General features: G+C 34.7%; 9 protein-coding genes across 9 annotated transcripts; 5 read left to right on the top strand and 4 right to left on the bottom strand. All coding sequences in view use genetic code 12, as the record gives it.

Annotated features, from left to right (window-relative positions):
• Nucleotides 1–204: 204 nt before the first annotated feature.
• Nucleotides 205–2,391, top strand: CD36_84480 (TEA/ATTS transcription factor involved in regulation of hypha-specific genes, putative; the record flags this gene model as incomplete). Its single annotated transcript, XM_002419317.1, has 1 exon — nt 205–2,391. One exon carries the CDS (start codon nt 205–207, stop codon nt 2,389–2,391), a length of 2,187 nt encoding a protein of 728 aa, XP_002419362.1.
• Nucleotides 2,392–6,860: 4,469 nt separating this feature from the next.
• On the top strand, nt 6,861–8,567 carry CD36_84460 (AIR carboxylase, putative; the record flags this gene model as incomplete). Its single annotated transcript, XM_002419316.1, has 1 exon — nt 6,861–8,567. One exon carries the CDS (start codon nt 6,861–6,863, stop codon nt 8,565–8,567), a length of 1,707 nt encoding a protein of 568 aa, XP_002419361.1.
• Nucleotides 8,568–8,887: 320 nt separating this feature from the next.
• On the bottom strand, nt 8,888–9,190 carry CD36_84450 (uncharacterized protein ybl028c homologue, putative; the record flags this gene model as incomplete). Its single annotated transcript, XM_002419315.1, has 1 exon — nt 8,888–9,190. One exon carries the CDS (start codon nt 9,188–9,190, stop codon nt 8,888–8,890), a length of 303 nt encoding a protein of 100 aa, XP_002419360.1.
• Nucleotides 9,191–9,739: 549 nt separating this feature from the next.
• On the top strand, nt 9,740–10,775 carry CD36_84440 (60S ribosomal protein L19; the record flags this gene model as incomplete). Its single annotated transcript, XM_002419314.1, has 2 exons — nt 9,740–9,742; nt 10,167–10,775. The coding sequence occupies 2 exons, from the start codon at nt 9,740–9,742 to the stop codon at nt 10,773–10,775; spliced, it is 612 nt and encodes a 203-aa protein (XP_002419359.1).
• Nucleotides 10,776–11,286: 511 nt separating this feature from the next.
• Nucleotides 11,287–12,933, bottom strand: CD36_84430 (bud site selection protein rax1 homologue, putative; the record flags this gene model as incomplete). The annotated part of the gene is made up of 1 exon (XM_002419313.1): nt 11,287–12,933. The coding sequence occupies one exon, from the start codon at nt 12,931–12,933 to the stop codon at nt 11,287–11,289; it is 1,647 nt and encodes a 548-aa protein (XP_002419358.1).
• Nucleotides 12,934–16,648: 3,715 nt separating this feature from the next.
• Nucleotides 16,649–17,596, top strand: CD36_84420 (Ras-like protein precursor, putative; the record flags this gene model as incomplete). Its single annotated transcript, XM_002419312.1, has 1 exon — nt 16,649–17,596. One exon carries the CDS (start codon nt 16,649–16,651, stop codon nt 17,594–17,596), a length of 948 nt encoding a protein of 315 aa, XP_002419357.1.
• A 156-nt stretch (nt 17,597–17,752) lies between these two features.
• On the bottom strand, nt 17,753–21,091 carry PKC1 (protein kinase C, putative; the record flags this gene model as incomplete). Its single annotated transcript, XM_002419311.1, has 1 exon — nt 17,753–21,091. The coding sequence occupies one exon, from the start codon at nt 21,089–21,091 to the stop codon at nt 17,753–17,755; it is 3,339 nt and encodes a 1,112-aa protein (XP_002419356.1).
• A 656-nt stretch (nt 21,092–21,747) lies between these two features.
• On the bottom strand, nt 21,748–24,741 carry CD36_84400 (WD repeat protein ybl104c homologue, putative; the record flags this gene model as incomplete). The annotated part of the gene is made up of 1 exon (XM_002419310.1): nt 21,748–24,741. One exon carries the CDS (start codon nt 24,739–24,741, stop codon nt 21,748–21,750), a length of 2,994 nt encoding a protein of 997 aa, XP_002419355.1.
• An 861-nt stretch (nt 24,742–25,602) lies between these two features.
• On the top strand, nt 25,603–26,442 carry CD36_84390 (uncharacterized protein ymr244w homologue, putative; the record flags this gene model as incomplete). The annotated part of the gene is made up of 1 exon (XM_002419309.1): nt 25,603–26,442. One exon carries the CDS (start codon nt 25,603–25,605, stop codon nt 26,440–26,442), a length of 840 nt encoding a protein of 279 aa, XP_002419354.1.
• Between the last annotated feature and the right edge of the window lie 51 nt (nt 26,443–26,493).

The following is a 26,493-nucleotide window of genomic DNA, read 5'->3' as shown; positions in this document are numbered from 1 at the left end:
TGTTTATTTTTTTTTTTGATTGATACTGTCAATACTTAGACTGTGGTATCAATTTGTATTTCTAACTTAATTATTACAGTTAAGTATATTTCCTATCGAAATTATCACGTGGTTGCTGTCGTTTTCTATTTTTTTGTTTGCAATCTCACATTTGTTTGTTGTTAAATTATCTGTTGAGTCTACCGTTTTTGTTTATTTTAAATTATGATGTCACAAGCTACTCCTAGTGCTACTCCCGTGAGAAATGCCAATGGACAAAAGAAAGGCAAGAAGCTACCATTAATTGTTGATGTTGCAATCGGCAATAATGGTAAGCAACTTTATCAGGTGCACGAATCTTCCAAGATGGTAAGGAAGGAAATGCCAAGATCCACCAATTTTGCATTGAATGATGACATTTCCGACGAAGGGTTTTTTATAAGCCAAAGAAATGAAGAAAGAACTCCCATTAGAAAGACTTTGGGTACTTTGTCTCCATCTAGTCTCAATCAGAAAAGAATTCGTGATGATGTGTACGACCAAGGAGATGACAACAGCAATGACATTGATTGCCAGAATATTGTTTATGAGCAACAACAACAACCGCAACATCAACCCAATATGTATGAGAACAGTAATGTTGGTGTTGTTTCCCATGACCCTGCTGCTGCTGCTGGTCACTATGGCAATACTCCAATTCAACATATACCTACAGGTGCTTATTCGCGTGTCCAAGACAATGACATATGGTCAGATGATGTTGAAGAAGCTTTTGAAGAAGTGTTGAGACTTATTCCAAAAAGTGGCTTGAACAAAATAAAGATTGCCGGTAGATCTTGTGGTAGAAATGAATTAATATCTGATTACATTTTTGCCAAAACTGGGAAATTCAGAACAAGAAAACAGGTGTCTTCTCATATTCAAGTGATCAAGAATTTAGGTCAAAAACTCGATATAATCCAATTGATTAATGATGGTCCTATCTTCAACAGTCATGAGGAACAAGTGGAATCAACCAGGAAATTTGAAGATGTTTTTTCCAAAATTAATTTGAACAAGTCTCTTGGATTTAGCGATTCAATGAAAAGAAAAAGCGATTCATTACCCATGCATCTTCCAGCTACAAAGAGAATAAGACGAAAACATTCAGGCAATCCTTTGAATAAAATTAAATTTAGCAATTTCTTCATGTCTGTTAATGACCAATATGGTATGAATCCAATTGTTTTGACAATTCAACAAAATGGCAACGATGTTAAAAGCTTGAAATTGAAAGACAATGCCAATATTTCTAGCAGGTTTCCTGGCTTAAGTGATTTCAAAACATGTCCTCATATTCCAATCATCCATAATATGGTGAAAATATTGCTCCCGCAGTTGCCAGAATCATATAATATTGACAATGGGTTTAGTTCTAGTTATGCCTTAAAGTATGAAGAACCAGAAAACGCGTCACCTACACATGCCAGTATTATCTCGACTTCGAAAACTTACAGTTTATTCACTTGTGTATATTCTTATGGTAACGAAATTGTGAAATTTGACGAAGATGGTATTCAATTGAATCAAGACCGTGAATTTATACCAGGATTTTGGAAATTCTTTTTCGGTACATTTGGGGATCAAAGTGACGATGGCGGCTTTAGTACTGCTTTCAAAGGTGTTACCATTAAACAAATCCTCTATGAGTCAAGTCCAAATAGTGTCAAGAAAGAACAAGATGCTAGCAAAGTTAATAAACTGAAAGTCAAATTGGTCTTACTTTGGGAATTTGCAAAGGTCAGTGAATGCAAAGATGCTTTGACTACCACCACAAAATTGGTTTTACCACCACGAGCACTGAATCCAAACTCAAATACCACTCAAGAAGTATTTGAATACTCACAGCCAGCTTTAAACTCGATTGGAGGCACTCCAACTGATACCACCAGTCCCATTATGGATTTGAATAATCTGAATTTGAGTGGAGCAGCAACTACAATTCCTGGTATACGAGACACCACACATTCCGCATCAATGCCAGATATCAATGAATTACCATCTTCAGGTAAGCCACAAATGAAATTACAAAAGACGTTCCAATCGATGCAACATTTGCAACCACATCAAATGTGGCAACAACAACAACAACAACAACTGCAACTATATGGTGGATATAACAGCTCTATAGCTTCACAACAACTCAATACTTCATTGACTTCACCTTATGCTCAACACGGTATGCCAGTACCACAACAACCACTAGCAGCTTTTGCTCCTTCTGCTGGAGTCTCCTACACACATAATAGCCTACATCCATCTGCTAATATGGATCTTATGATGCTTTCTTCTGTGAATGGTAATTCCACCATTGGTCATGATTATCAGTTTGGTAATATGGGATACACAGGAGGATTCACTAGTGAGTTTTAATGGACAAAAAGAGGAAGAATATTTTACAGCATTAAAAGATTTATTTATTCATGATGGATATACATTATATGGCGGCTACACAGACTTCAATTGCATTTATTTTTTTTTTTTCGGTAATATAGAATAGAGACAAGTTTTATTGGTTCGAATTTTATCAACCTTAATGTTCATGTTTATAAGTAATTTGGTTCTTTTTTTTTTATGTATTTTCTTTTAGTTCTTTGAGATTTTTATGTATTGTGTATTTTTCTTTTTTATTCGTTGTTGTTTTTATAATTTATTAGATGTTTGTATGATGTATTTTCTTTATTTGTTTTGATGTAATTACATGTTTCAAGAACAAGGGATATTGTTGTTTAATAACCAACAAATCTATATGTTTCAGATTATTATTTTTGCTATCATCGCAGTAGAGCGAGGTATCTATAATAATGAAGATGCTGGCGATGAATATATAGGGAGGGTATTTTGTACTTTGTAGTGGAAGATAAATCATCATTGTAAATCCTCTATAATTTATCTGCGTGCAGAAGAGTGTGTAAAATTGCAAATCGTTTCTCATCTTTTTTGGTGGTTTAAGTTTTTGTGATTCTTTTTTTTTTTTCGTTTCGATTATCTTCATCATCATCATTATTATTATTAATACAATAGGTTATAATTGTTGTTTTGCTTATTTAGAGTTTCAAATTAGAATGTTTGAAGTTTTGGGGTTCTTTTTACTTCTTTACACTTTTGTTGTTTGTACTATTAAGCAAGCAGCTTGTTCAATGCATCAAAGTCTATAAGGGTCCCATATTTTGAAACTTGCTTATTGGTATTGTATTGTAACTGTTGTGTTCTTTTTTTTTTTTTTTTTCAATCAATGAGCCCTATTATTGCCTGTTCGCTAAGCAATTCCTCAGTTTTTTACAAACTAGAATTTATTGTATGGTAAATAGGGGAAGAGTACAGAAGGAGAAGTGGCTCATAAACGGAAATATCAAAATATACTGCAACAACAATTGTAAATACACAAAATAAACGAGAGAGAAAATAAAATAAAATAAAATAAAATAAAAGCTCAGTATTTGGCAATCCATATATCCAGCAATCAAATATTCTATCACTTATCGCCACAGAACGAGCAGATACACGTTATTTATTCCCATTTCTTTCTCTCCTGTCACCTTATGGGTCAAAGTGATGATTCATTTGGTTAGATCTTTGATGGTGTGCCATTCTGAAACATTCTTTTCTTGAAACACAGATTGTTTGAAGAGAAGATCTACGGGATAATTGTCAAAAAAAAGTGTAGATCGTTGAAATCTGCCGAGGGTGTAGTGGTTTTCCCTCTACCATCATTTAGAGGTCCATTTTATCAATTTTCCTATCTATTCAACCTTTGGAAGTATATTGTGCAAACTATTTAGCGACACTTTTCGTTAGTTTAAAGTGATTGAACCTATAGACGACACAAAACAAAAGGTTGTGAAAACAAAAAAAAAAAAAATTAAGCAGGGTCGGCGCTTATTTTAAACATGCAGTACATCTAATTTGTTCTTTTTTTAGACCGGGTCAATTTATTGTGATGGTTGTCATCGCCGATACGCCTGGTTGAGTGGATGTTAGCATCTGTATAATATCTTATCGTAAGGCGAAAAAGAGCCAAATTCATTAAAGTTTTGACCTCAAAAAACAAATAATAATAATAATAATAATGTAATTTCATTTTGTTTTGATTAGCTGGATAAAGTATAACCACCACCCAAATATAATAAAGTGAAATAAAATTTAGTACACTTCCGGGTCATTCATTATTTGATTGAACTTCTTGGGGTATCATAGTCAAAAATCCCCTTAACAAAACAATCGAAGACCAAACGTATCCTGGAAAAACAAATGTGTCATTTCTAGAATCCACTATGATTTCACCTTTGACAATCATGGTAATAATTGTTTTAGAAAGAAAATAGAGGATTTTCATTTTAAGCTAAAAACTAAAACGTGATGTGCATTTCGGTAAATCATTCGTATAGTTTTGATCCAAGCAATGAAGGTTCTCAAGACGGTAATTCCACCCAGGGTTTGGTTAGGAGGAACACTGCGCCTTTACTTCAGGATACTTGTGTTGTCCATTTTCTTGTTAGGCAATACATGAATATGTAGTGTTTAGATTTGTTCACTCACATTGCTGCCAGATTGAATGTAGTATTGGTCTTTTAGCCACTATACGTCCAATTGTATATCGTGGTGTCGACGATGACGATGATATCTATATTGTCCATTGATTTATGAGATCATTATTGTTTGTTTTTGTTGGTGCCACAAGGCGACCAAATTGTAAATCTTTAAGTCCTCCAATGGATACCCAAAAGAGTAAGAATATCCCGAATTTCATCGTAGCTTAAATAAGTTTTGTGTCATTATTACAGGCGTATAGAAAAGAAGGAGTTTGTGACATTTTTATGTTGCAAATGTTCTTTTTTTTTTTTATCGATAACCACTCAGACAGTATTATACAGAAATTCTAATCAGACACTTTCTTGTTGGCTTCCGTTTTTTTTTTTTTGTTTTTTTTTTTTTTTCTGCTGAGGTTTATCCTGTGATAACTTACATTAAGTTATCGGCTATTCTTGTCTGGTAGTAGCACTTTTAGTAAATAAACTAGAATCACCAAACCAGAAACCTCAAAAACCCTTTTGCAGCAGTTCCCTGTTAGTTACACCCTCATCCAATATTTAAAGTTTTTATCAAAAGTCAAAAGTCAAAAACCAAACAATAAAAAAACAAAATCTAGATTTGTATCTAAGTAATAATAATACACAGTAAGAGTACAACTTTTACTTAGCCTCAAATTTTATCAAACGTATAAAGTTTGAAATCTAAAGCTTAACAAGGGGAAAGAGTTATTCTTTTTTCTGTACGCAAGTTCACTCGCAGAATGTGGCTTTGTATTGTTTCGGTTCGGTTAACCCAGGCGAAGGGGACCACTGTCAATATATAATTCAATTTTGTTCTCTTGTTGTTTTGTTTATTGACTATATGTTGTCTATGTAACCAGAAACCTAAGCTTAAAATGATAGTCCTGTACAAGCACTTCTTCTTCTTCTTCATGTTTTGTCTCCAAAACTAAAAAAAAGTCAAATTTGTCTGCAAATCTCATCGACTTAGATTGGTTTTTAACAATATAAAAACTATTTTCTAGAAAGTTGGAAAAACTCTTATCCGATCATTCAAAATTGTGGTTTAGAGATACACCTAGTTTAAAAAATATCAAAGAGGAAACAAAGCTGTGTTCATTTCCTTCAATATTTGTTGCGATCTGGTCAAAATCCGGTAATACATGTAGTTAGAAGCATGGAATAACGTAAATGCATCAAGTCTAATGCACTATTTATGATTTATCTAGCTTGCATAAACTAAGAAGCGATATGACGAAAAAGAAAAAGACAAGCAAGGCCAACAAGAAGAAGTGTAAATCATTGTGGGGCGTAGATACACATACTATCGGTTAAATGTTTATCAGCTGCTACTAATCGGTCGCGCGTTGTCGCGTAATACCAACAATTGCTAAATCTGTGGACATTGAACAAGGCAGTAATAATTATTTACTAATGTGATATAGGGGTGGAGAATATTGATTAGCAATTAAAATTGCAAATGCATATATGAAGGAATAGTTGACATCGACGAATAAGTAATTTAGTGTGTTGTTAGCAATAATGCTATTCCTATTGGTTCCAATCTATGTGTATAGCGGATAACAACGAGAACTATAAAATAGTTTCAACTAAGTTATCAAGAATGTCCACAGCAAGAAAAGAGTTGGAATAGGTGGTAAATCCCAACCAATCTAACAACACACCAACAACTGTTACCCAATGTCTGACAAGCAGAATGACTCCTAGCTTCAACAATCATATGCAATGTATTGGAAGCGTTATCATTGGATAAAGCTGATAACCCGAACTTTACCAATTGCCTCACCAAAGCATATTTTCAATGATTGTTTAACTATCACCATAAGCTTGAGTTAAATAGAATTTAGTCACTAACATGACAGTCTATTCCTTTCTATCAAGAAATACAAGTACTGATGGTTTATAGTTTTGCACGGCGATGCAGAAGCCCGTGATTGCACCTTATATCTTAACATACAATAACTCATGATAAGTGATTTTCTTGCCTGTAAAAATTGACCATTAAAGACCACAAACTATTGTTTAGTAGTACAGCTGTTATACCTATATCTGTTATCAACGAGTTGAATTCACAGGAGTATCTAAACTTTTGGATCACGTGATATTTTTGAACCTTAATTCAGAGTGAAAATCTATCCATCGCAACAATAAAAAAACTTCAATCATTTTGACTCGGTGCAATCTTGTCAAAGAGATGGGAGGGAAAAAAAAAAAAGGAACATCCCCAGTAATAGAATCAACGTTTGTCTATTTATCTTATTCCCAACTTATACACACAACTTTCCCTCAATGGATAGCAAAACGATTGGTATTTTAGGAGGCGGCCAATTAGGTCGTATGATTGTTGAAGCGGCCCATAGATTGAATATCAAGACCGTGATTTTGGACGCAGCCAAATCACCAGCTAAACAGATTAATGCTTTAGATGATCATGTTGACGGGTCATTTACAAACTATGAATCGATTGTGAAATTGGCTGAAAAAGCTGATGTATTAACTGTTGAAATTGAACATGTTGATGTCGATGCTTTGATCAAAGTTCAAAAGAAATTTCCCGACGTTGAAATATATCCATTACCTGAAACCATTAGATTGATTCAAGATAAGTATTTGCAGAAAAATCATTTAGTCAGTCACGGAGTTGCAGTTACAGAATCTGTTGCTGTTGAAAACAACACTATTGATGACTTATTAAATATTGGAGAAAAGTTTGGATACCCTTATATGTTAAAATCAAGAACTTTAGCATATGATGGTAGAGGTAACTTTGTTGTCAAAAACAAATCATACTGTGAGAAAGCTTTAGAATTTTTGAAAGATCGTCCATTATATGCTGAAAAATGGTGTCCCTTTACCAAAGAGTTGGCTGTAATGGTAGTGAGATCATTAGAAGGGGAAGCATTTGCCTACCCAACCGTTGAAACTATTCATGAAAACAATATTTGTCATTTAGTGTACGCTCCTGCCAGAATTCCAGACACTTTAGCTAAAAAGGCATCCATATTAGCCAAGAATGCAGTAAAGTCGTTTCCTGGGTGTGGTATTTTTGGTGTTGAAATGTTCTTGTTGGAAAATAATGAATTATTGATCAATGAAATTGCACCAAGACCTCATAATTCTGGTCATTATACCATTGATGCCTGTGTCACATCGCAATTTGAAGCCCATGTTCGTGCTGTTTCAGGATTGCCTATGCCAAAGGGGTTCACCGAGTTTTCTACTTCTATCACTAATGCTATTATGTTGAATGTTTTAGGTGATAAGGAATCTCCAAATAAAGAATTGGAAATTTGTCGTCGTGCTTTGGAAACCCCACATGCTTCAGTATATCTTTATGGTAAAACCACTAGACCAGAGCGAAAAATGGGCCATATCAATATTGTCACATCTTCCATGCAAGATGCTGAGAGTAGATTGAGTTATATATTGGGTGACACCACTGAAATTCCTAAATCTTTAACTGTTGACAAAGAATCTCCGTTGGTGGGAATAATAATGGGTTCAGATTCTGATCTACCAGTTATGGCAGTTGGTGCTCGTATATTGAAACAATTTGGTGTGCCATTCGAACTCACAATTGTAAGTGCCCACAGAACACCACATAGAATGTCTGAGTATGCCATTGAAGCTCCAAAACGTGGCTTGAAGTGTATTATAGCTGGTGCCGGTGGTGCTGCTCATTTGCCAGGTATGGTGGCGGCTATGACTCCGTTGCCTGTCATTGGTGTTCCTGTTAAGGGATCTACTTTAGATGGGGTTGATTCGTTGCACTCTATAGTGCAAATGCCAAGAGGTATTCCTGTTGCAACTGTTGCTATTAACAACAGTACTAATGCTGCATTATTGGCAATTAGAATACTAGGTGCCTACGACTCAAAATGGTTGACCGAGATGAACCAGTATATGTTGAATATGGAAACGGAAGTATTAGGTAAAGCAGAGACTTTAGAAGAAATTGGATACGAAGACTATTTGACAGATAAATTGAAAAAATAGAAAGAAAAGAAAAGAAAAAGTTAACTTGAATATTCCAGTAGATGAAAAAAAAAAAAAAAAAAATATGAATAGACATATGAATGTTGGTAGCAGATTAAACAGGAATATATTACTGTGCAATAAAATTATAAATTATATATATATATATATATAAAGAAATACATCGAACTGAAATAATAAATGAGACATAAAAAAGTGTGGTGCTTCTTCTATCTGATTTGTTATTACTTTCAGTGAATCAATGAAAGAAACAGCAATCCATTACACCTCTAATAAATCTATCCATAAATATTATAATTATCAAACATAGCTTCTTGCTATTAAAATTTAAGGGTCTTTTTCTTATTCTTATTCTTGAGTTTTCTTTGTTTATATGCTTGAGATCGAGAATCTCTCCAACCTGAAGTACTCACTTTTTTATCTTTATCATCCTCTATATCCATAGTTTCTGTTCCAGTTTGGGTTTGTTCTTGTTGCTTTTTGGCTTCTTCTTGTTTCTTGGTCTCTTCAGCTAACCTATTCGCTATTCTTTTACTTCTACCTTCATCATATTTACTAAATTCTCCTTTTCTTTTAATAGATTTGGCTTGTAATTTGGATTTCGATCTTAATGATTTGGCCATTTTTGAAAATATATAATTCTTTCTCCTCTTTCTTTGCTCGTCTGTGTGATCTATCAAATAGGGAAAGATAAACTTGTGTGTAAACTGGAGAAGTTGGTCCACGATGAGATGAGATGATAAGCCCAGAATAAGAACAGCACAAAAAAAAAAGAACTAAAGTTTTCCGTTCACGTGATAGATTTAGGGCTATAGCCCTATGCTTTTATCTGCAGGTCTGGTGTTGTTTTTGTTTTGTTAGTGCAAAGAAAAAATAAATTTAATTAGTCAGTTTTTGTTTATGTTTACATTATGGGTCATCCTCTCGCTCATAGTTAAGACAATATTGGTAGGAACACTACCACCTAAATTTTTTCTTCTGCTAGTTTGTTTGGGCGCCTGTTCCTCTCTCTTGCCTTACAATTTTGCTGTGTTTCGCACTTTGGCACAGGATTATAGTACTGAGTTTCGCACAGTTTTTACAAAAATATTTTTCTCATTATAAAAAAAAAAATCTTTCATAGTTACATACTTTTGTTACGTATTGTATTAACGGACATTAATTAATAAAAAATGTATGTTGACGATTAAATATTAAATGTGATTATCATCTAATGGGAATATCAGGGACTCGGGACATTCAAGGATCATTTAAAAAAGTGTTTTTATCAGGAAAGTTTAAATCAAAAAGAGTATCGATTTGACAAAAATTGTTGAAAGAAGAGAGGGAAAAAAAATTTTCACTAAAGATAAGGATGGCCAATAGTGACCATTACTTTCAGAACTGTTCTAATAGAAGTAATGAATGGCGTGGAATCGATTTGAAAGAATGATATTTGCAATGGAACCAACGATTCAAGTGTTTATGAAGAGTTATAAAAAAATTATCTCCCCCCCCCACCCCATTTCTAAGAGTGAATTTCCTTGTGCCAACATTTTCTCAATTGTGGTGGCGTCCACTTTGACCAACTCCCGAGGTGATCATATTTTTGCAAGTTAAGTATACATCAAGAATACTAACAATGTTTCTTTTTTTAGGGCTAACTTGAGAACTCAAAAGAGACTTGCTGCTAGTGTCATTGGTGTTGGTATGAGAAAAGTTTGGTTGGACCCAAACGAAACCACTGAAATTGCCAACGCTAACTCCAGAAGTGCCATTAGAAAATTATACAAGAATGGTACTATTGTTAAGAAACCAGAAACTGTTCACTCTAGATCTAGAGCTAGAGCTTTGAAAGAATCCAAGAGAGCTGGTAGACACATGGGTTACGGTAAAAGAAAAGGTACCAAAGACGCCAGAATGTCATCTCAAGTTTTATGGATGAGAAGATTAAGAGTCTTGAGAAAATTATTGGCTAAATACAGAGATGCTGGTAAAATTGATAAACACTTGTACCACAACTTGTACAAAGCTGCCAAAGGTAACACTTTTAAACACAAGAGATCTTTAGTTGAACACATTATTGCTGCTAAAGCTGAAGCTTTGCGTGAAAAGGCTCTTAAAGAAGAAGCTGAAGCTAGAAGAGTTAGAAACAGAGCTGCTAGAGAAAGAAGACAACACAGATTGGCTGAAAAGAAGGAAGCTTTATTTGCTGAAGCCACTAACTAAGTTTGAGAGTGTAACTCGATTAATTAAAGGTTGTATAGCTTTTTATTTCCTTTATGTTTTTTAGTTTGTATATTTTCTAAGTGGGCATTTCTAATTTTATCACCATATCGCAAGTAAAGAATAAAGTTTGATTAATAGTAATTCTTTTCTACTTATTTTTGTTGATGCAGATATTGCCATGTGTTAACAGTATCAGCACGACACGCTCTGTAGATATGTCCTCAATTCTCAAGAGTAATAATAATAATATTATGACTCGTCGTTTTATTTAATGCTACTAATACCTTTCTAAATAAAAAGAATGGGGAGGAGAAAGCAGATGGAAAGAAACATACATACAAACATACATAACAAATACCGAGATAACATTAACGTACAAGAATTGAATTGAAAATTAACAAAATATAAATAACCAGAAAGAATGTGTTTCCCCCAAATTGAAAAAAAAAAAAAAAAAAAAAAGAAATACCAACCCATGTATTTTCCTGTTTTGAATTCTCGTCAATCATTTTTATAATCGATGACCTGGAACCAAACTGAAAAGAACGGTGAAAATAGCTGTGAATATCAAAACTAAAAATAACACCCAAAGGCTTCGTTTGACGATAAATCGGTAAATGAATTTCTCCCGTATTTTCATAATCAGTCGCCCATTGCTCTTGGAAAACGTTTCTGATATTCCCATCCATGCCATGACCGGGTCTATTAGATATATTGACGAAATAAGAAAATAGAAGGCCAAGAAATAGGGTATAATGATAACTGGCCGTAAACCTTTCCGATAATTTAGAAATACCATTATAAAACTCACCCAAAATCCAATAAATAAGAAGAAGAATCCTAAGATAATTCTCCAAAAATTGGAATGGTTGATGTTTCTGGTAGCCATAAAGTCCAAAAACTTGGGCAAATGTTCATTTTCCAATTTGTTGAAAACAAAGTTTTTCACATAATTGAATACATCTGGGTCATCACGTCCGTCAACTTCAATTGCCTTTATGATTTGGGAATTCAAATTAGATGGTAAATTAAGATTCTTTTCTGAGTCTTCAACAAAATACTTCAAAAGCAATTGATGCGACGATTCACGTAAGTTTTCTCTGGTGATAAAAGAGTGTGTTCCGTTTGATGCTGGGGAGTCCTTAATCAATTTTTCCAATAAAGAAGGGTTGATAGCGGAAGCACGTTTTTTCTGTGTATTTATGGCACTAGTATCGGCAAATGGGTTGGTTGGATGTTGATAACGTTCATTTTCTTGTTCCTTTCCGAAAACATCTTTATTCTCTGATTGTAAGGAAATGTATTTGGATGCACTGACTGCCTTATCTGCTCGACCAATATCCAATTGATTTTCATAGTAGGAGTGGTTGTTTTCATCATCTTCATCATGAACCAACAACGAATGCGAACTAGTTTTTCGATCTTGGTGTAGATATGGTTGTTGGGGACTTGCAATCGGTACCGAACTCATTATAGGGTTTGACACATAACTTGGTGAAGACCTAGCCACACTATCCACTCGAGATGAATGTTTGGAATTGGATTCAGCTTCGGCATTGTATTGTTCGATTAAGTCTTTTAATTTTGGATCTAGATTGTCCAAGTTTATGTCACCTCTTAAAAATGCCGATAATCTGTGCGAGTCGTTTTCTTCAAGTATATTGTCATTGATAATCAAGTCCAATAGAATAGATGAGCTCAATGATTTTCGATTTGACTTCTCCGAAATGGCCATCGAGTGGCGGAACCCTGCAGCGGCTGCTGGTGATTCATACGACAAATCTTGCTGTTGAGGCTGTGGTTGCAGTGACGATATTATTTGATGTCCTTGTTGTTGCTGTTGCTGTTGTTGCTGTTGATGAAATGTTGATGATTGTCTTATAATAGAATCTCTTAACCCTTTGACATAATGTTTACACAAGTTCAAGTGGTTAATTAAATCAAACCAAAAGTCCAAGTAGTCAATTTTACCTTCAACATCTTTCATAAATTGGTAAAAGGTAAACAAATCTACTGGGGACTTTGACTTGTTGGCCAATATCTCCCCTAGTGTTGGTAATCTATTAAGATGGATCGATTGATTGGTTCCATTTAGGTTGTTTAAGTTGGACAAATAATGTGAATTTGGAAAATCCAGCGCATACTTTTCGTTATACATGGTCACAGTTTAGTGAATTTGATTATATTGCTCTTGCTTCTGTTGTGAATAAAATGAAATGTCTATATTAATGATATTATTTGAATTAACACTGAATTGTTTTGTAAAATATTTTGGTGTTGTTTATAGGTAATAAGTGATTTCGAATATAAACTAATAATAATCGTAAGGTAGAAAAAAATTAAAAAAAAACGAGTGTGGATGTGTTGGCAGTGTTTAGTATATATATAATTTAGTCTGGATTGAAAAAAACAGAAAAACGAAGGAAGGAAATGATTGTAGGTATCACAGTCCTAGTTGTAAAGATTGTGGAAGTTTAAACAAGGGCCCTTGTCTCACCAAGTGACAACTGGTTTGATTGCTGGAAGGTTGGTTGTAAAGGAAAAAGAGTATTTTAATGAGTGGATGTTGTTCTCTTTTTTTTTTTTTTTTCTGTTTTTTTTGTTTTTTCTAGTTTTTTAATTATTGAGAGAGAAAAAAATTCTCTTTGCCGTGTAAAAATAAACTTTGAATTATCTTTTTTTTGTTTTTTTTCGAAACACACACGCACTCCCACACACACACAAACGTACATATGCATATATAACACACAACACTTGATTTGGCTTTGTTTGTTTTCTTGATTTTAATAATTATAATGTTGGTAAAGTAACTCGCCAAGTTGCTTTCCAAGAGATTAGAAATACCAGTACGTTTAGCTACATCTCATATCTACAAATTCTCATAGGCACAGGTTATTATTATGATTATTAGTGCATGAGCATGGTTGGCATATCTCTTTAGTGTAATAACAAACTCAAAGTAGAATGATCAGTCGAAACAAAGAATACAAAATCTATTGTAGACTGCCAATCAGCTGCTTAAGTTACATTTAGGTTTAAATCAAAACACGTTACATTATATGCTAGTGGCTACAATAATATTTTTTTTTCTGGGATTTGTTGTATTGTTCTCTCTCAACTACAAGCCAGCCATCAATTTGCTTAACAAGAATCACAATGATAATGGTGGGACCATCTCAATATAATGATGGAGGAAAGGAAAGTTGGTTGATTAATCTATATCTCTTTACCCTTGTTGTTCTCCCGTTAAACAGCATATGAAAGTGTAACAAATAGTAACTGTTGGAATGTCTTACAAACAACTCTTTCCAGTGTACGCCCATCTTGTTTTTTTTTTGTTGATGTTTTTAACCACCGTGTGAAAGGGTTTCAGTTTTCTTGGTGTGTTGCACTTCCTTAACCTTGACTAGTTTTACATTGGGATAAATCATTTACAACAATTACATTACAGCTGCATCTTAAAGTACCAAATTTGCTTTGTTATGGGATCTGATTGATGTTCATACCTAACATTGTTATTTATTCACGATCTAGTAAAACCCTTTATTTGACATTATGTACAGTAATCTGGTCTACAGGTTCAATTTAGTTTTTGTCTAAATGCGACTTCCATTTTTTTTTTTTTTCGGGTACCTTTTTCTACTAAAGAGGAGAATCCAAAACAAGAAAACTACTTACTTGATTTGGACATATTGTAAACAGATTTGTCCATTGTGATCAAAAACATCGTCATTAACAATAGTAGTGCCATATATTTTCATTAACCTCGTTTGTTATTGAAAAGAAAAATCATTCAGGTACAATTAGAATCACTTTGAATATGTGCCTTAACACCTAATCTAATGCATTGTTACAATTACTAATTGAATTGATACTGCCTCTGTCAACAGCGATAATAAAGTAGATTGACGAGACTAGAATTTTTGGAGAAGTATTTTGAAGTACGTGCACATTAGTCAAAACTTGAAACTGAGAAAAAAAAAAGTTCGTGTAAATTTGGGTATGGGTATGGGTATTTTTTCAAATTAAAATTATCCAATTTTACAGGTCAAAAATGATGGATTCGATATATGGAGAACCACCGCGTGGTACTCTAGAACTGTATTTGTTGAATTAGAACAAACTTAGGTAGAATGAGCAATTTGAATAAGCGATTGCCAGTGCTGTATACCTTATCCTCAAAAAAAACTTACAATTCGCGTACCATTTTATTAATGTATGTGATTTTCTGATATTGTTTATTTTCAGTTTTGAGTTTGTTACAAGTTTATTCAATTTAACCAATCGTCATGAATTGGTCTTCTAAAATGGTCTATACATGTAATACTATTTTTGCAGAGACGTATGAAGAAGAGATCTCATAGTAATAACGATTAAGTATTGGCTCGTAAAACATTTTACATTGCATAACGTTGGCATGTTAACTAAGTATTGCACGCATAAATATTGCGAGACCCTTGTCTTTTTTGCGATTTTTGGAAGTTTACCATAAGAATAATTTCCTGATAAATCTGTGAGGTAATTCTTTTTACCAATTGAATAACTTTTAAAATCCAAGAACATCAATTACTATACGATCAATTCTTGCTCATAAGCAAATAAGCCCCCCCTCCATAATATGACTAATGCGTGAATAAAGCTAAGACTGTTTGGAAATCGTCCGATTGTCTCGCATTTTTTTTTTTTTCTTTTTCTTTTTCGTTTCTTTTTCTTGTTTTACAAAATCTAGCCACTTCTTGTTGAGACGACCCTAGGTGAATCAAAGTTCTGGTATCATCATCATCATCGTCATTATGCTTGATTGTTTAATAATTAAAAATAAGGGGAGGTGGGTGGGAAGAGATGAGGATGTAGAATACATAAAAATTTGCAAAAATATTCACTCAATTTTTGTTTTCCAGTCAGGAGTTTTTAAATTAGCAGACTAGTTTTCTTTTGATTAATAGAAGAAAAAAAATGTCACCACATATATATATCTGTATTGAAAAGCCTTCTTTTCATTAGTCTTGATATACCACCGTTGCCCGCGAGATCTATAACTCTTCAATTTTATTGCGTTGTTTGGACGTAGAGTGACTATTCTTCTGGATCATTTTTCTTGTAGTTAAATTTCTTTTTTTTCTTTGAACTGTACATTGTTTCATATTACACAGTAGAACAAAAACAACAAAGGAAAGGGAAAAAGAACAAAGTTGACTGATTTATTGTTTTCTGGCAGTAATAATTCTTTAGATCTATTTCTTCTTTCTTAGAATGAGGTGTCCATTCCAGAATTATCACCAGTATGTTATGAAGTTCAGAATTTCAAAGTCAACCCAGTTGCAACAAGAAAAAAAAAAACAGAAGGAATTACCGGAACAATTTCGGTTAATCTTGCAGCAAAAATTTCCCGGAGCTTAGGATAACACAAGTCTATCTCGGGCTTCAGCCCTGTTATTGCACAAAATCGAAGACAATATAGTCACACGTCACATGGCCATTTCTGTTTCTAGAAACAGGAACAAGAAACGTAGCTATTTTTTTCCCTCTTCTATTTCTGAATCATCGGAATTGATTTTAATTGATGATTTGATTAAAAAATATTACCTTCTATCACAAATGTATAAACAGTAGCTAAACAAATCTACATTTAACACAATCGTCGTTTCTTCTTCTTCCTTTTTCTCTATTGCTTTTCCATTAACACATATTTAGTTCAATATTTTCTAAACTAAAATACCGCTTACTTAAATCCATAGCCTACATCCACTAACTCGACATTTTACTCACACGTTTTTTTTTTTAGCTAGGCAGATATATATATCCAAGCATATTGATAATTCAATCACACATTATTTGACAACTTTTCAATCCATTATACTATAAATATAATAATGTCATTACTACTAGATAGCTTACATGCCTTAACTAAGAATTACGATGTGTGTGTTATTGGTTCAGCTCATGTTGGTAAATCAACCTTAATCCTTCATTACATTTATCATCATTTCGACGAAAGTTTATATGACTTGGATGCAGTGTACACCAAAAGAATAATCACACCAGAAACAAATGGTAAATTCCGGGAGATAACTATCTTTGAAAGTGATTTCCACATAGATATGTACACCATAACTCGAGAACGACACGTTTTGAACGCTAATACTATTGTCTTGGTATATGCCATTGATGATTACCAATCCTTTACTGCATTAGAAGATTATTATGAAAGAATCAATCAACTTAGACCTCTGATTCCCATATCAGTGATAGCATCAAAATTAGATTTGGATACGACAAATAGAGAAGTTTCTTATTATGAAGGAGCTGAATTTGCCAAACGAATCGGTGCTGTATCATTCAATGAATGTACTCGTGAAAACGTAATGGGGGTAAACCAAGCATTTGAGAGTATTGCCAATGTGGCAGTGAAAATCCAATTAAGCAAAGATAATCCCATTGATAAAATCGAACTGAAAGGCGGCAACGATCAAAATTCTAATATCACTACTACTCCTGCTACCACCCAATCGCAAAGTTCAAATCATCTGCAACGATCACTGCAAGAGCTGATAGTTATAAGCAATCTCACACAACATGATAATTTCTCACATCGAGTCAATCTGAATAAAAAGCAATCTGACATCGAAGAAAACACTCCATTAGCAACACTAACTCGCCAATCGACGACCTTAACCAGTGATTTAAATAGTTTTACCCATATCCCACAAAAACCATCTACATCATTTCGTCAAAGAAAAGCTCGATTAAACCAATCATCTGGCCCATCAACAAATCCCAATCAGACACATGCTGAAAAGAAATGTTGCATAATATCATAAGTCTGAAATTTCAATTACATTCAATACTAATATTTATTGGTTTGTACATAGATGAATAAATATACATACATATATATATATATATATATATGTATGTTCTGCATTCTTCCTTCTTCTTTTTTTTTTAAAAAAATATAATTATTATAGATACTATATTTAGATCGTCGCATTGTCAGATATATGGGAGAACCCTCTAAACTGTTCTTGCATTTCAGAAGTAAGAACTGTTTCCACTGGTGTCAATCTTGGTGTTTCTGAAGTAAACTCTTTATCAAAGTTAGAATAATCATGCTCTGATTGAACTTCTGGTATGTATGGAGCCGGAATTCGACAATTCAATACATCATCAAAATTAACATCGTGGAAATAAGGATGTTCCATAATTTCTTCAGCATCTCTTGGTCCACTACCCAAACGTTGCGACGGATCCTTTGTCAATAATGCTTGTAGCACCAATACTGTTTGTCTAGATAAATTTATAGGATATTTAACTTCATCATTCTCAATAGCATTGAAAATATCATCTTCATCATCCCCCTTGAATGGAGATTGACATAAAAGCATCTGGAACAACAATACACCAAATGCCCACCAATCAACACTTCGGTCATATGACTTACCCGCCACTATTTCTGGCGCCATAAACTCTGGAGTACCACAAAACGTCGATGTGGTGCTTTTATGCCACATATTCTCTTTGCATAACCCATAGTCACCAATCTTAATATGCCCCTTGGTTGTGAGCAATATATTGTCTAATTTCAAATCACGGTAAACAATCCCATTGTCATGGAAATATTTCAACCCCAATAATACTTCACAAGCATAAAATTTGGCTCTTTTCGCAGTAAATCGATTCTTTTGAATATGCCACATCAAATCACCACCAGAAATATATTCCATAACAAAATAAATTCTATTTTCTGTTTGGAAACAACAATGTAAATTCAACAAAAATGGATGCATCTCCTTATTAGCAGTCAAAAATACCCGCTTCTCCGATTTAACACTTTCAGCCTCATCATTTTCAACAATGAAATCTTTCTTCAATACTTTGATGGCACATAATTTCAAAGTATGTCTCGACTCAGCCAACATAACTTTACCAAAATTCCCTTTACCCAAAACAGCCAAGAACTGGAAATCATCTAATCCGAACTTTCTTTTGCGACGCTTGGACTTTCCAGATTTCCCTGATGAATGGGTACGTTGATGTCCAAGTTCTTGTTGTTGCACTTGTTTCACTTGTTGCACCTGCTGATTCTGTTGTTTCACATGTGTTGCGTCGGGAACACCTTGTATTTGATCTGCAAAAGGACTACGGACTTGTTCTTGCTGAACATCAGTAAGAATTTCATTCTCAGTGTACTTGTTATTATAGTCAAAGTTGTCAAAGTTATCTTTAGACTCTTCCATTTCAACGTCGGCAGTATCCAATGAATTGTAATGTTGATGATCTTCAACAACTATCTGAGGTACATTTTGATGCTGGTCTTGGTGATGATGATCTCGATGATATTGGTGTTGCTGTTGACCATAACCCGCTTCAAAACTAAGATCAGCCAGCCCATGCTCACGACGTCTACTAGAAGGAAGGACTTGATTCTGTTGATGCGGTGGCAACTCTACTGGTTCCTGATATTTATTCTGAACTGTGGTCGGCAATTTTGAAACAAAGCTAGTGTCTTGGTGAATTACTGACGCTGGTCGCAAAGATTTATACGACGGTTCGTTGTGTAAAGTTTCTTCTGAATCCATAGATGGTTTGCTCTCAATCGGTGGTTTAGGTGGCAATGGCTTGGCATGCGAGTGGTTGCGATGGTGTTGCTGTGCTTTCTTTGGCGAAACCTTAGTCGACTCAATAGTTGCAAGAATCTCATTGGCCATTTGCAACGACATACCACAAAAGTCAGGAACCAAATGTGTACATTGGGCATGGCACATGACACCACACTCAGTACACTTTCTAACATTCTTTTTACCCCATGGCAAAATATAACCACAGTGACAACAGCATTTAGTACCGTGGTTTGTAATTGGCTCAAACCTATGTGGAATACGGTGGTTCAACTGAGCAGCATCGTAATCTGAACCTGACTTGGAAATACACTTGGTAACAACCTTTTGATAACATTTCTTGTGGCATAAAAATTTACAATCTTGACATTGATAACCCGTATAACGTAAAAACTCTCCACAGAGTGCACACGACATGATATTATAAAATTGTTTTTGAACAAACTGATGACCATGTTTTTCAAATATCTCTTCCTTCTTTTGACGAATGGCCCCGTGACGTCCAAGTGGTCCTCTAAACTGCTTGCCATTAGTTATTGACTTTTCAAAATTCAAATTAATCAACATTTGACCACCTGGCTCTAAGCTCAACCAAGTGCTAACCAGAACCTTATTCTCTTTAGCGTCATTCGAAGGAGATACCGAAGGCCCTAAATCATTGTGAGCTGGGAGAGGCGAAGTGGCTCCATAACTAGCCCCACCTGTCATGCTTGAACCCGTACCAGTGCCAATACCAGAGCCACTAGTTTGAGGCAAATTGGCTGCAGGTAACCATCCACTAGAACCCTGATCTTTGGCAACCTTCTTTTTACGTATCTCTTCTGCTAAATCAAAAAGTGAAAACCAATTTACCGCAACGGGAACATAAATTCCATTTTGTTTATCCATTACAGCAAGTTCTATTTCATGACTTTTGTCAACATCAATCACCATTTCCTCGTTCCAATTATCATTTTTCGACGGTTTTGTCCGAGCTTTCTCGAGATCATCAACCTTAATAACCACAACCGTCTCCCGCTTCTTAGATAAAGCAGTAGCTATGTGATCAACATCTCTAATACATGTAATTGAAACAGTCAATCTACCAGTTAGCAATTTTCTCGAATGTTTTGTACTATCCATTATTTCGTAATCATGATCAAATTCATGGTCGTTAATACTAAATTTTTGATATTTCTTCAACGCTTTTTCTAACAACTGAATTCTTTGATCACTCTCAGCTCTACCACCTTCAGCAGCATTACTAGAAGATTTGTCGCCATCCATAAGATAAAGATGAGATAACTTTCTGTTGGCCTCTGAATACTTGTTTTCAACTTGGAGCTTAAATTCCAAATATTGCAACATAAATTGAATCTTATTACCAAGTGAAGGACATTCGTATTTAATCAAATCAAAATTGGAGTACGATGGCTTGTATTCAGAAACGACAGAGCTCCTACTAGCTGTCCGTGAACTGGAATTAGTATTTAAACGCTGCATCTGTCGAGTTAACTTGTTCATGGTTTCTTGATAGTAATCAATCATTGATTGAGATTCAATGATTTTTGATTTACATTTCTGAATCACCTCTGGATTATTGGTATTTCTTTTAACATCATTGAAACCTTGAATGATTTTCCGTTCTTTTTCTATTTTTTGTCTAATATCGTTCACAACCTGTTCTGGATTTTGTTGTAACGGCTGTGACGTCGACATATTGGAATAACACGAATCTCAAAATAAACAACAAAAGAAAGGGGGGAGAAAGGAGATAAACGATAGATCCTTTTATTAATAAATTGTTATTCTGTTTAGGGAGAGGGAGTTGACAAAAAAAAAAAGGTATAGTAAAAACAAAACAAAAAACCAAATACAAATACAAAATCAAACAGGATTTAACTTGTTATTATTGTTGATCTGATGTTAGTGAGTATATACAGATTTTTGATCAAACGAGTTTTTTTTTTTTTTTCTCCCTTCCTTTCAAATTCTCCCTACTAATTGTTATTTGTTTGTTGGCTCTTTTTGTTGTCACTGAACACAACTGAAAAAAAAAAAAAAAAGAAGCCGCACAAGATTCTGGTTTAGGAAAAGAATAAGGCCTATTTGAACGAAAACCACAACAAAGAAATAAACTAACTGGAGTACGCTGAAAAGAGAAAGAAAGAAAAAGATAAAATTTGAACATGACTTACTTCTAACTCTTTAGGACGACTTTTTTAAATTATGTCTTCAATACATGTAGTGTTTACTTTGGTACCAGGTTACACACAAAATCGTAGAAGCATAAGTGCTAACAATAAAACAGACTATCTGTTATATGAACAGTTACAGGTACAACTCAAGTCTCAAAATAATTCTTTCCTTTTTCTCTACTTACTATTGCAACGACAATTACAATCTGGGACAGGGCATACGTAATGTTTGGAAAACCATTCTTCGGCATGATAAGCATGACTCCCATGATTGCATGTAAGACAAAAACTGAACCACAGATTGAATTTGTTTTCAATCCTGGGAACAATATTTGAGGACTGGTTATTGGCAATTTCTATCTTATCCAGCGGTTCCAATGGCAATTCTGACCCCAACGACAATAAACAAATTGAACACCTTGGTAATGGAGCACCACAATGTGGACATGCATTTATAATGTCATTGAACTTGTTCAAGCTGTTGAACTTATTAAATTGTTGTTTCAACAAGACTTGGTTATTACCAGGGTTGGATTTTACTTTGGAAATATTCTTATTACAACGATTGCACTGTAGATACACCTGTTTCGGGGCGGCCCTAATTGTCGTCTGTCCACCAAATGTCTTTGATAATTTGGTTCTTGCCACATCGAATTTTGCTCTCACTCCAAAAAATCCCCAACTATTGAGCATATTCCTGTAACAATCGGTCCAATGAGTTACTCTCGCATCAACAAAATACCGAGGACATGCAAAAGATGCAATTAAAGAGGCTGTCTGCACATCTGTGGTTCTGTCAACATAGCTCTGCAACAAATCAATCCCTCTTGGCGTAATACCAGTCAATATCAAACCTTCGAGCTCTCCCCGGTTAACCACTGTATCTGCGATTCGGTTCAAATAAACCCCTAAATCCTTATCGGAAAGAAAACACAAAGCAATACCCAATCGTTCCCTTAATGACAAAGAGGATTCATCCAAAACATCCCACCAGTCATCATCAGCAATAAAAGCAAAGATTGCTCGCAAATAAGGGTCATCCAACTCTAGTGCCATCTTACGACATTGATCTTTCCAAGGACTATTCACATGAGAGTTTTTGTAAGCAAGATAACCTGCAACTGCAGTTGCTATAAGACGCAATCTTTCAGTCTTTGCGTGTGACAAAATGCTAATAGCTTTGGGAACATCGCCATGAAACACCGCCCAACCAGCGGCTTTCTCATAATATCCAAGGGATATCAATAATTGCAATTTTTCTTCAAACTCAGACTCGGTAAAATACCAACCACATACTATTAAACATAACTTTCGTTGCGCTTTCCTTTCGCTGTCATGAGGTATGGTAATCCCAGAAATCTTTTTATTTTTTGAAGATACTATAACCTTCACCGCCTGCGACAACCAATTGTCTGAAATGAGTTCATCTGTCATGGTACATTTCTGTTTATTCAACTCTTCAATCCCTTTCCAAATACCCAAAACACCTTGGTACCCCAAATCTATCCCCTCCGAAATCATAGTTTTTTTATCCAAAGATTTCTTTGCTAGTGCCAACCATTTCCAAGTGTTCTTCAAAAACAATGTACTATCAGCCACATCTAGTTCCTCCAAAATAGAAACATTTTTGTCACAATCCACACTGTACCCCATTTGTGCTCGTTTCCTAATGGTGACACAAATATCGTTTCCCACAATGTCAGACGAATCCCAAAATTTATTCAAAGGAATATCTTCCTCAAATACATTATCGTAAGAGTATCTCTTGTCCTCAGCAATATTCAGTTGAGCAAGACTTTCATCATCTACTGTAGATGTTGTCGCAGATTCTGTGTTGCGGTTTTTCAAATTACTGTTCAAAGTCAAATCCCCAAGTTTGGCAAGCGATGAACTATTTTTGTCACGAGGTCCAGGTTCCTTTGCATTAGTTGATTGGTTGATCTCCAAAAATTGTTTATTTAAAAAGTTTGTCACAGTACCTTCAGGACCAGCAATCGAGAACTCGTTTATTGGATTAAAATCTAACGCTTCAATCGATTCAACAACAGGCATCCGAAATACAGTACCAGACTGTCGCATGCAAACAAAATTAGTCGATGTATGTGACGCAATATCAGGCGAATAATCAAAGGAAACCACTTTTTCATAATCAGTCTTGGTGTCAAGCACCAAAGATACAAATACAGACTCTTCTTTGGGATTGTACAACTGCACAGCCTGTTGTTTTAATCTTTGGAGGGTAGAAGAATCCTTGGCTTTGAAAGTGTCCTGTAGATCATTGTTTTCTGGCACTATATCGGTTTGCCATCTTCTAATCAAATCACCGTTAAAGACAGAAGCAAATTCACCTCTTCTCACCGTAGAGTACCTCACACATGGATGCTGGACTTTTCTTGAAGATGCATCACTCAATAGTTTAGTAAATTGTAGTAATGGAGTTTCAGTAATAACATTGTTTGTTCCCGTAGATCTATGTTTAGTAGATGTCAATTTTCTTCTATCCCAAATTGCTAATGACCCATCTTCACTAAATGATTGAAATAAATGGTTCTGAAAATAATCAATTTGTAATCCCAAAGTACATTTTGTTGCCATTTGAAATACTGGTTGATCCAATCTCAAATCTATTTCTCTTAAGAATTTATAAGATCCACAAATAATATTTGAATTTTGATCAGGATAGAATACAGTTGAAAGAATTGCCTCATTCGGTAGATACGTCGCTAATGGTCTTTTCAAATTACTACCATTGCTACCAGATGAAGAGTAGGTTTCAATATTCCATATCTGCAATGAATTATCTTGTCTTCCTTTATCAAAACCTGCTACAACTAAGTTTTGGTTACCAAATGATACAGAATTACAAGGTCGATTCTGTTTCGGACGCAAATTTAAAATCGAGGAGTTTGGTGAATATATGTCAAAAATGGAAATATTACCATTGATAGATCCAACACCAACAATACCTTTGTTTATATCAGAATATGAAGAACATTGAATATTTTCAAATCCAGAACGACTATATAACTGTAGCATAGAATTGGATTCTATACCCGGGTCTTCATGGTTTGTTTGATACAACAAAACTTCATCACCCATGGGCGTGACAGCAATAAACTGTTGTTCATATACATTATCCCAATTCAATGCACGAGTAATTGTCCCTGTCATTGGTTTTGTTGTACTGGTTGTGAGGAGTGTTTGCTAAGCAGTTGTTGGAGAGAAAAGAAAGCAAAGAAACAAAAACTATGTTTCGTGTAACATGGTTCAAAAAAGAATAGTTTATGAACTTGACAGCGCTACCAGACACACTTTCTTTTCTGAACAATGTATTGTTTTCCTGCTTCAGATCTATATGCCCTCTTTTGTTTCTGGTCAGTTGTAATGCATGATTGAAGCATGAGTCTAGAGTTAATAGAATACCCGTGCTAAATCCTCAGCTGCAGTAGATTAGATGTGATATGTCAAATAATAATGAAACAAAGCAATGGTGTACTACGCTTGTGGTAGAAAAAAAAAAAAAAGGAACGCCATTATGGCACAATTTCAACCTCAACTCTAATAAAAAGTAATAATAATAATCTGTTGTCTCATTATTGGTCTAGATTGTTTTTTTGGACCGGCATGGACCTACATCTGTGTACATGTGTATATTATTCTAACCGGAAAGATCTTAGAAGTTTTCTTTTGGTGCCTGTTTTGCGGAAATAAATACCCAAACATGATGCAAAAATAAAACAAAAAGAAAACAACTACTGGATATAACATATTATAAGTTATTCGTTTTACTTCAAATGTCAACTCATATTGATCGTACAAATTAAAGCATGTGAACAATGAAATGCACAATATAAATATATGGCCTTGGGCAGTGATATCTATCTAATGGATTTCAAACACTCTTTGTCTTTCAAATTATAACAATCATTCGTTTTTCTTTCAACAGCTACTTAGTGTTATTTCTCCAACTGATTTCATTCTTTAAGAAACTTAACTTTATCCAATCTTTCAATAACTATTTAATTTAATTTGATGTACTTTCTTTCATTTGTCATTTCATCATTGGTAGCTTCAGTCGTTGGCAATCCAATAAAAAAGTGCACTTTTCCCCGAAACGAAGATATCACTAGTGTTGGGGTTAATGGGTGGGCAATGAGTCCAGATGAGCCATGCACACCAGGAAAATTTTGTCCCTTTGCCTGTCCTCCAGGAAAGTTAATGAACCAATGGGACCCTGAAGCTGTATCATATACCTTTCCCAAATCCATGAATGGAGGGTTGTATTGTAATGAAGACGGTACCACTTCAAAACCGTTTATTGGAAGATCCTTGTGTATCGATGGTGTGGGTACGGTGTCGGTTGTTAACAAAGCCAGCGACGTTGTTGCCTTTTGTCAAACAGTTTTGCCAGGAAATGAGGCAATGTTAATCCCTACAGAAATTGGAGACGGTAATGAACAAGTGCTTGCTGTACCCGGTCCTGGATATTGGGCAGGAACAGCAGCTCACTATTATGTTAATACACCCGGCGTTTCCACTAAAGATGCATGTGTATGGGGCACCTCAGAAAAAGCTATTGGAAACTGGTCTCCGTACGTTGCTGGTATGAACCAAGATAGTAATGGGAATACATTTGTAACGATTGGCTACAATCCCAAGTATATTGATGATTTTTCAGGGAAAATACCTGACTTTGGAATTAGAATTGTTTGTGACAATCCAGACGAGTGCAATGGTTTAGATTGTGAGATTGATCCAAGACAAGGATTTAACAAGGCAACAGGTCCATCATCTGGAAACTCCCTTGGTGCTGATTATTGTATTGTTACAGCCAAGAATCATGCACAGGCAAGGATTGAAATTTTCCAATGATTACAATGGCATATATAACTATAGTTATAATAATTGAGTATGTAGTGTATG

The sequence above is a fragment of the Candida dubliniensis genome, chromosome 3 (genome assembly GCF_000026945.1).
Source record: "Candida dubliniensis CD36 chromosome 3, complete sequence".
Lineage (NCBI taxonomy): Eukaryota > Fungi > Ascomycota > Pichiomycetes > Serinales > Debaryomycetaceae > Candida > Candida dubliniensis.
Note: the sequence above shows the minus strand (reverse complement) of the source record. Positions and strands in the feature narration are given on the sequence as shown.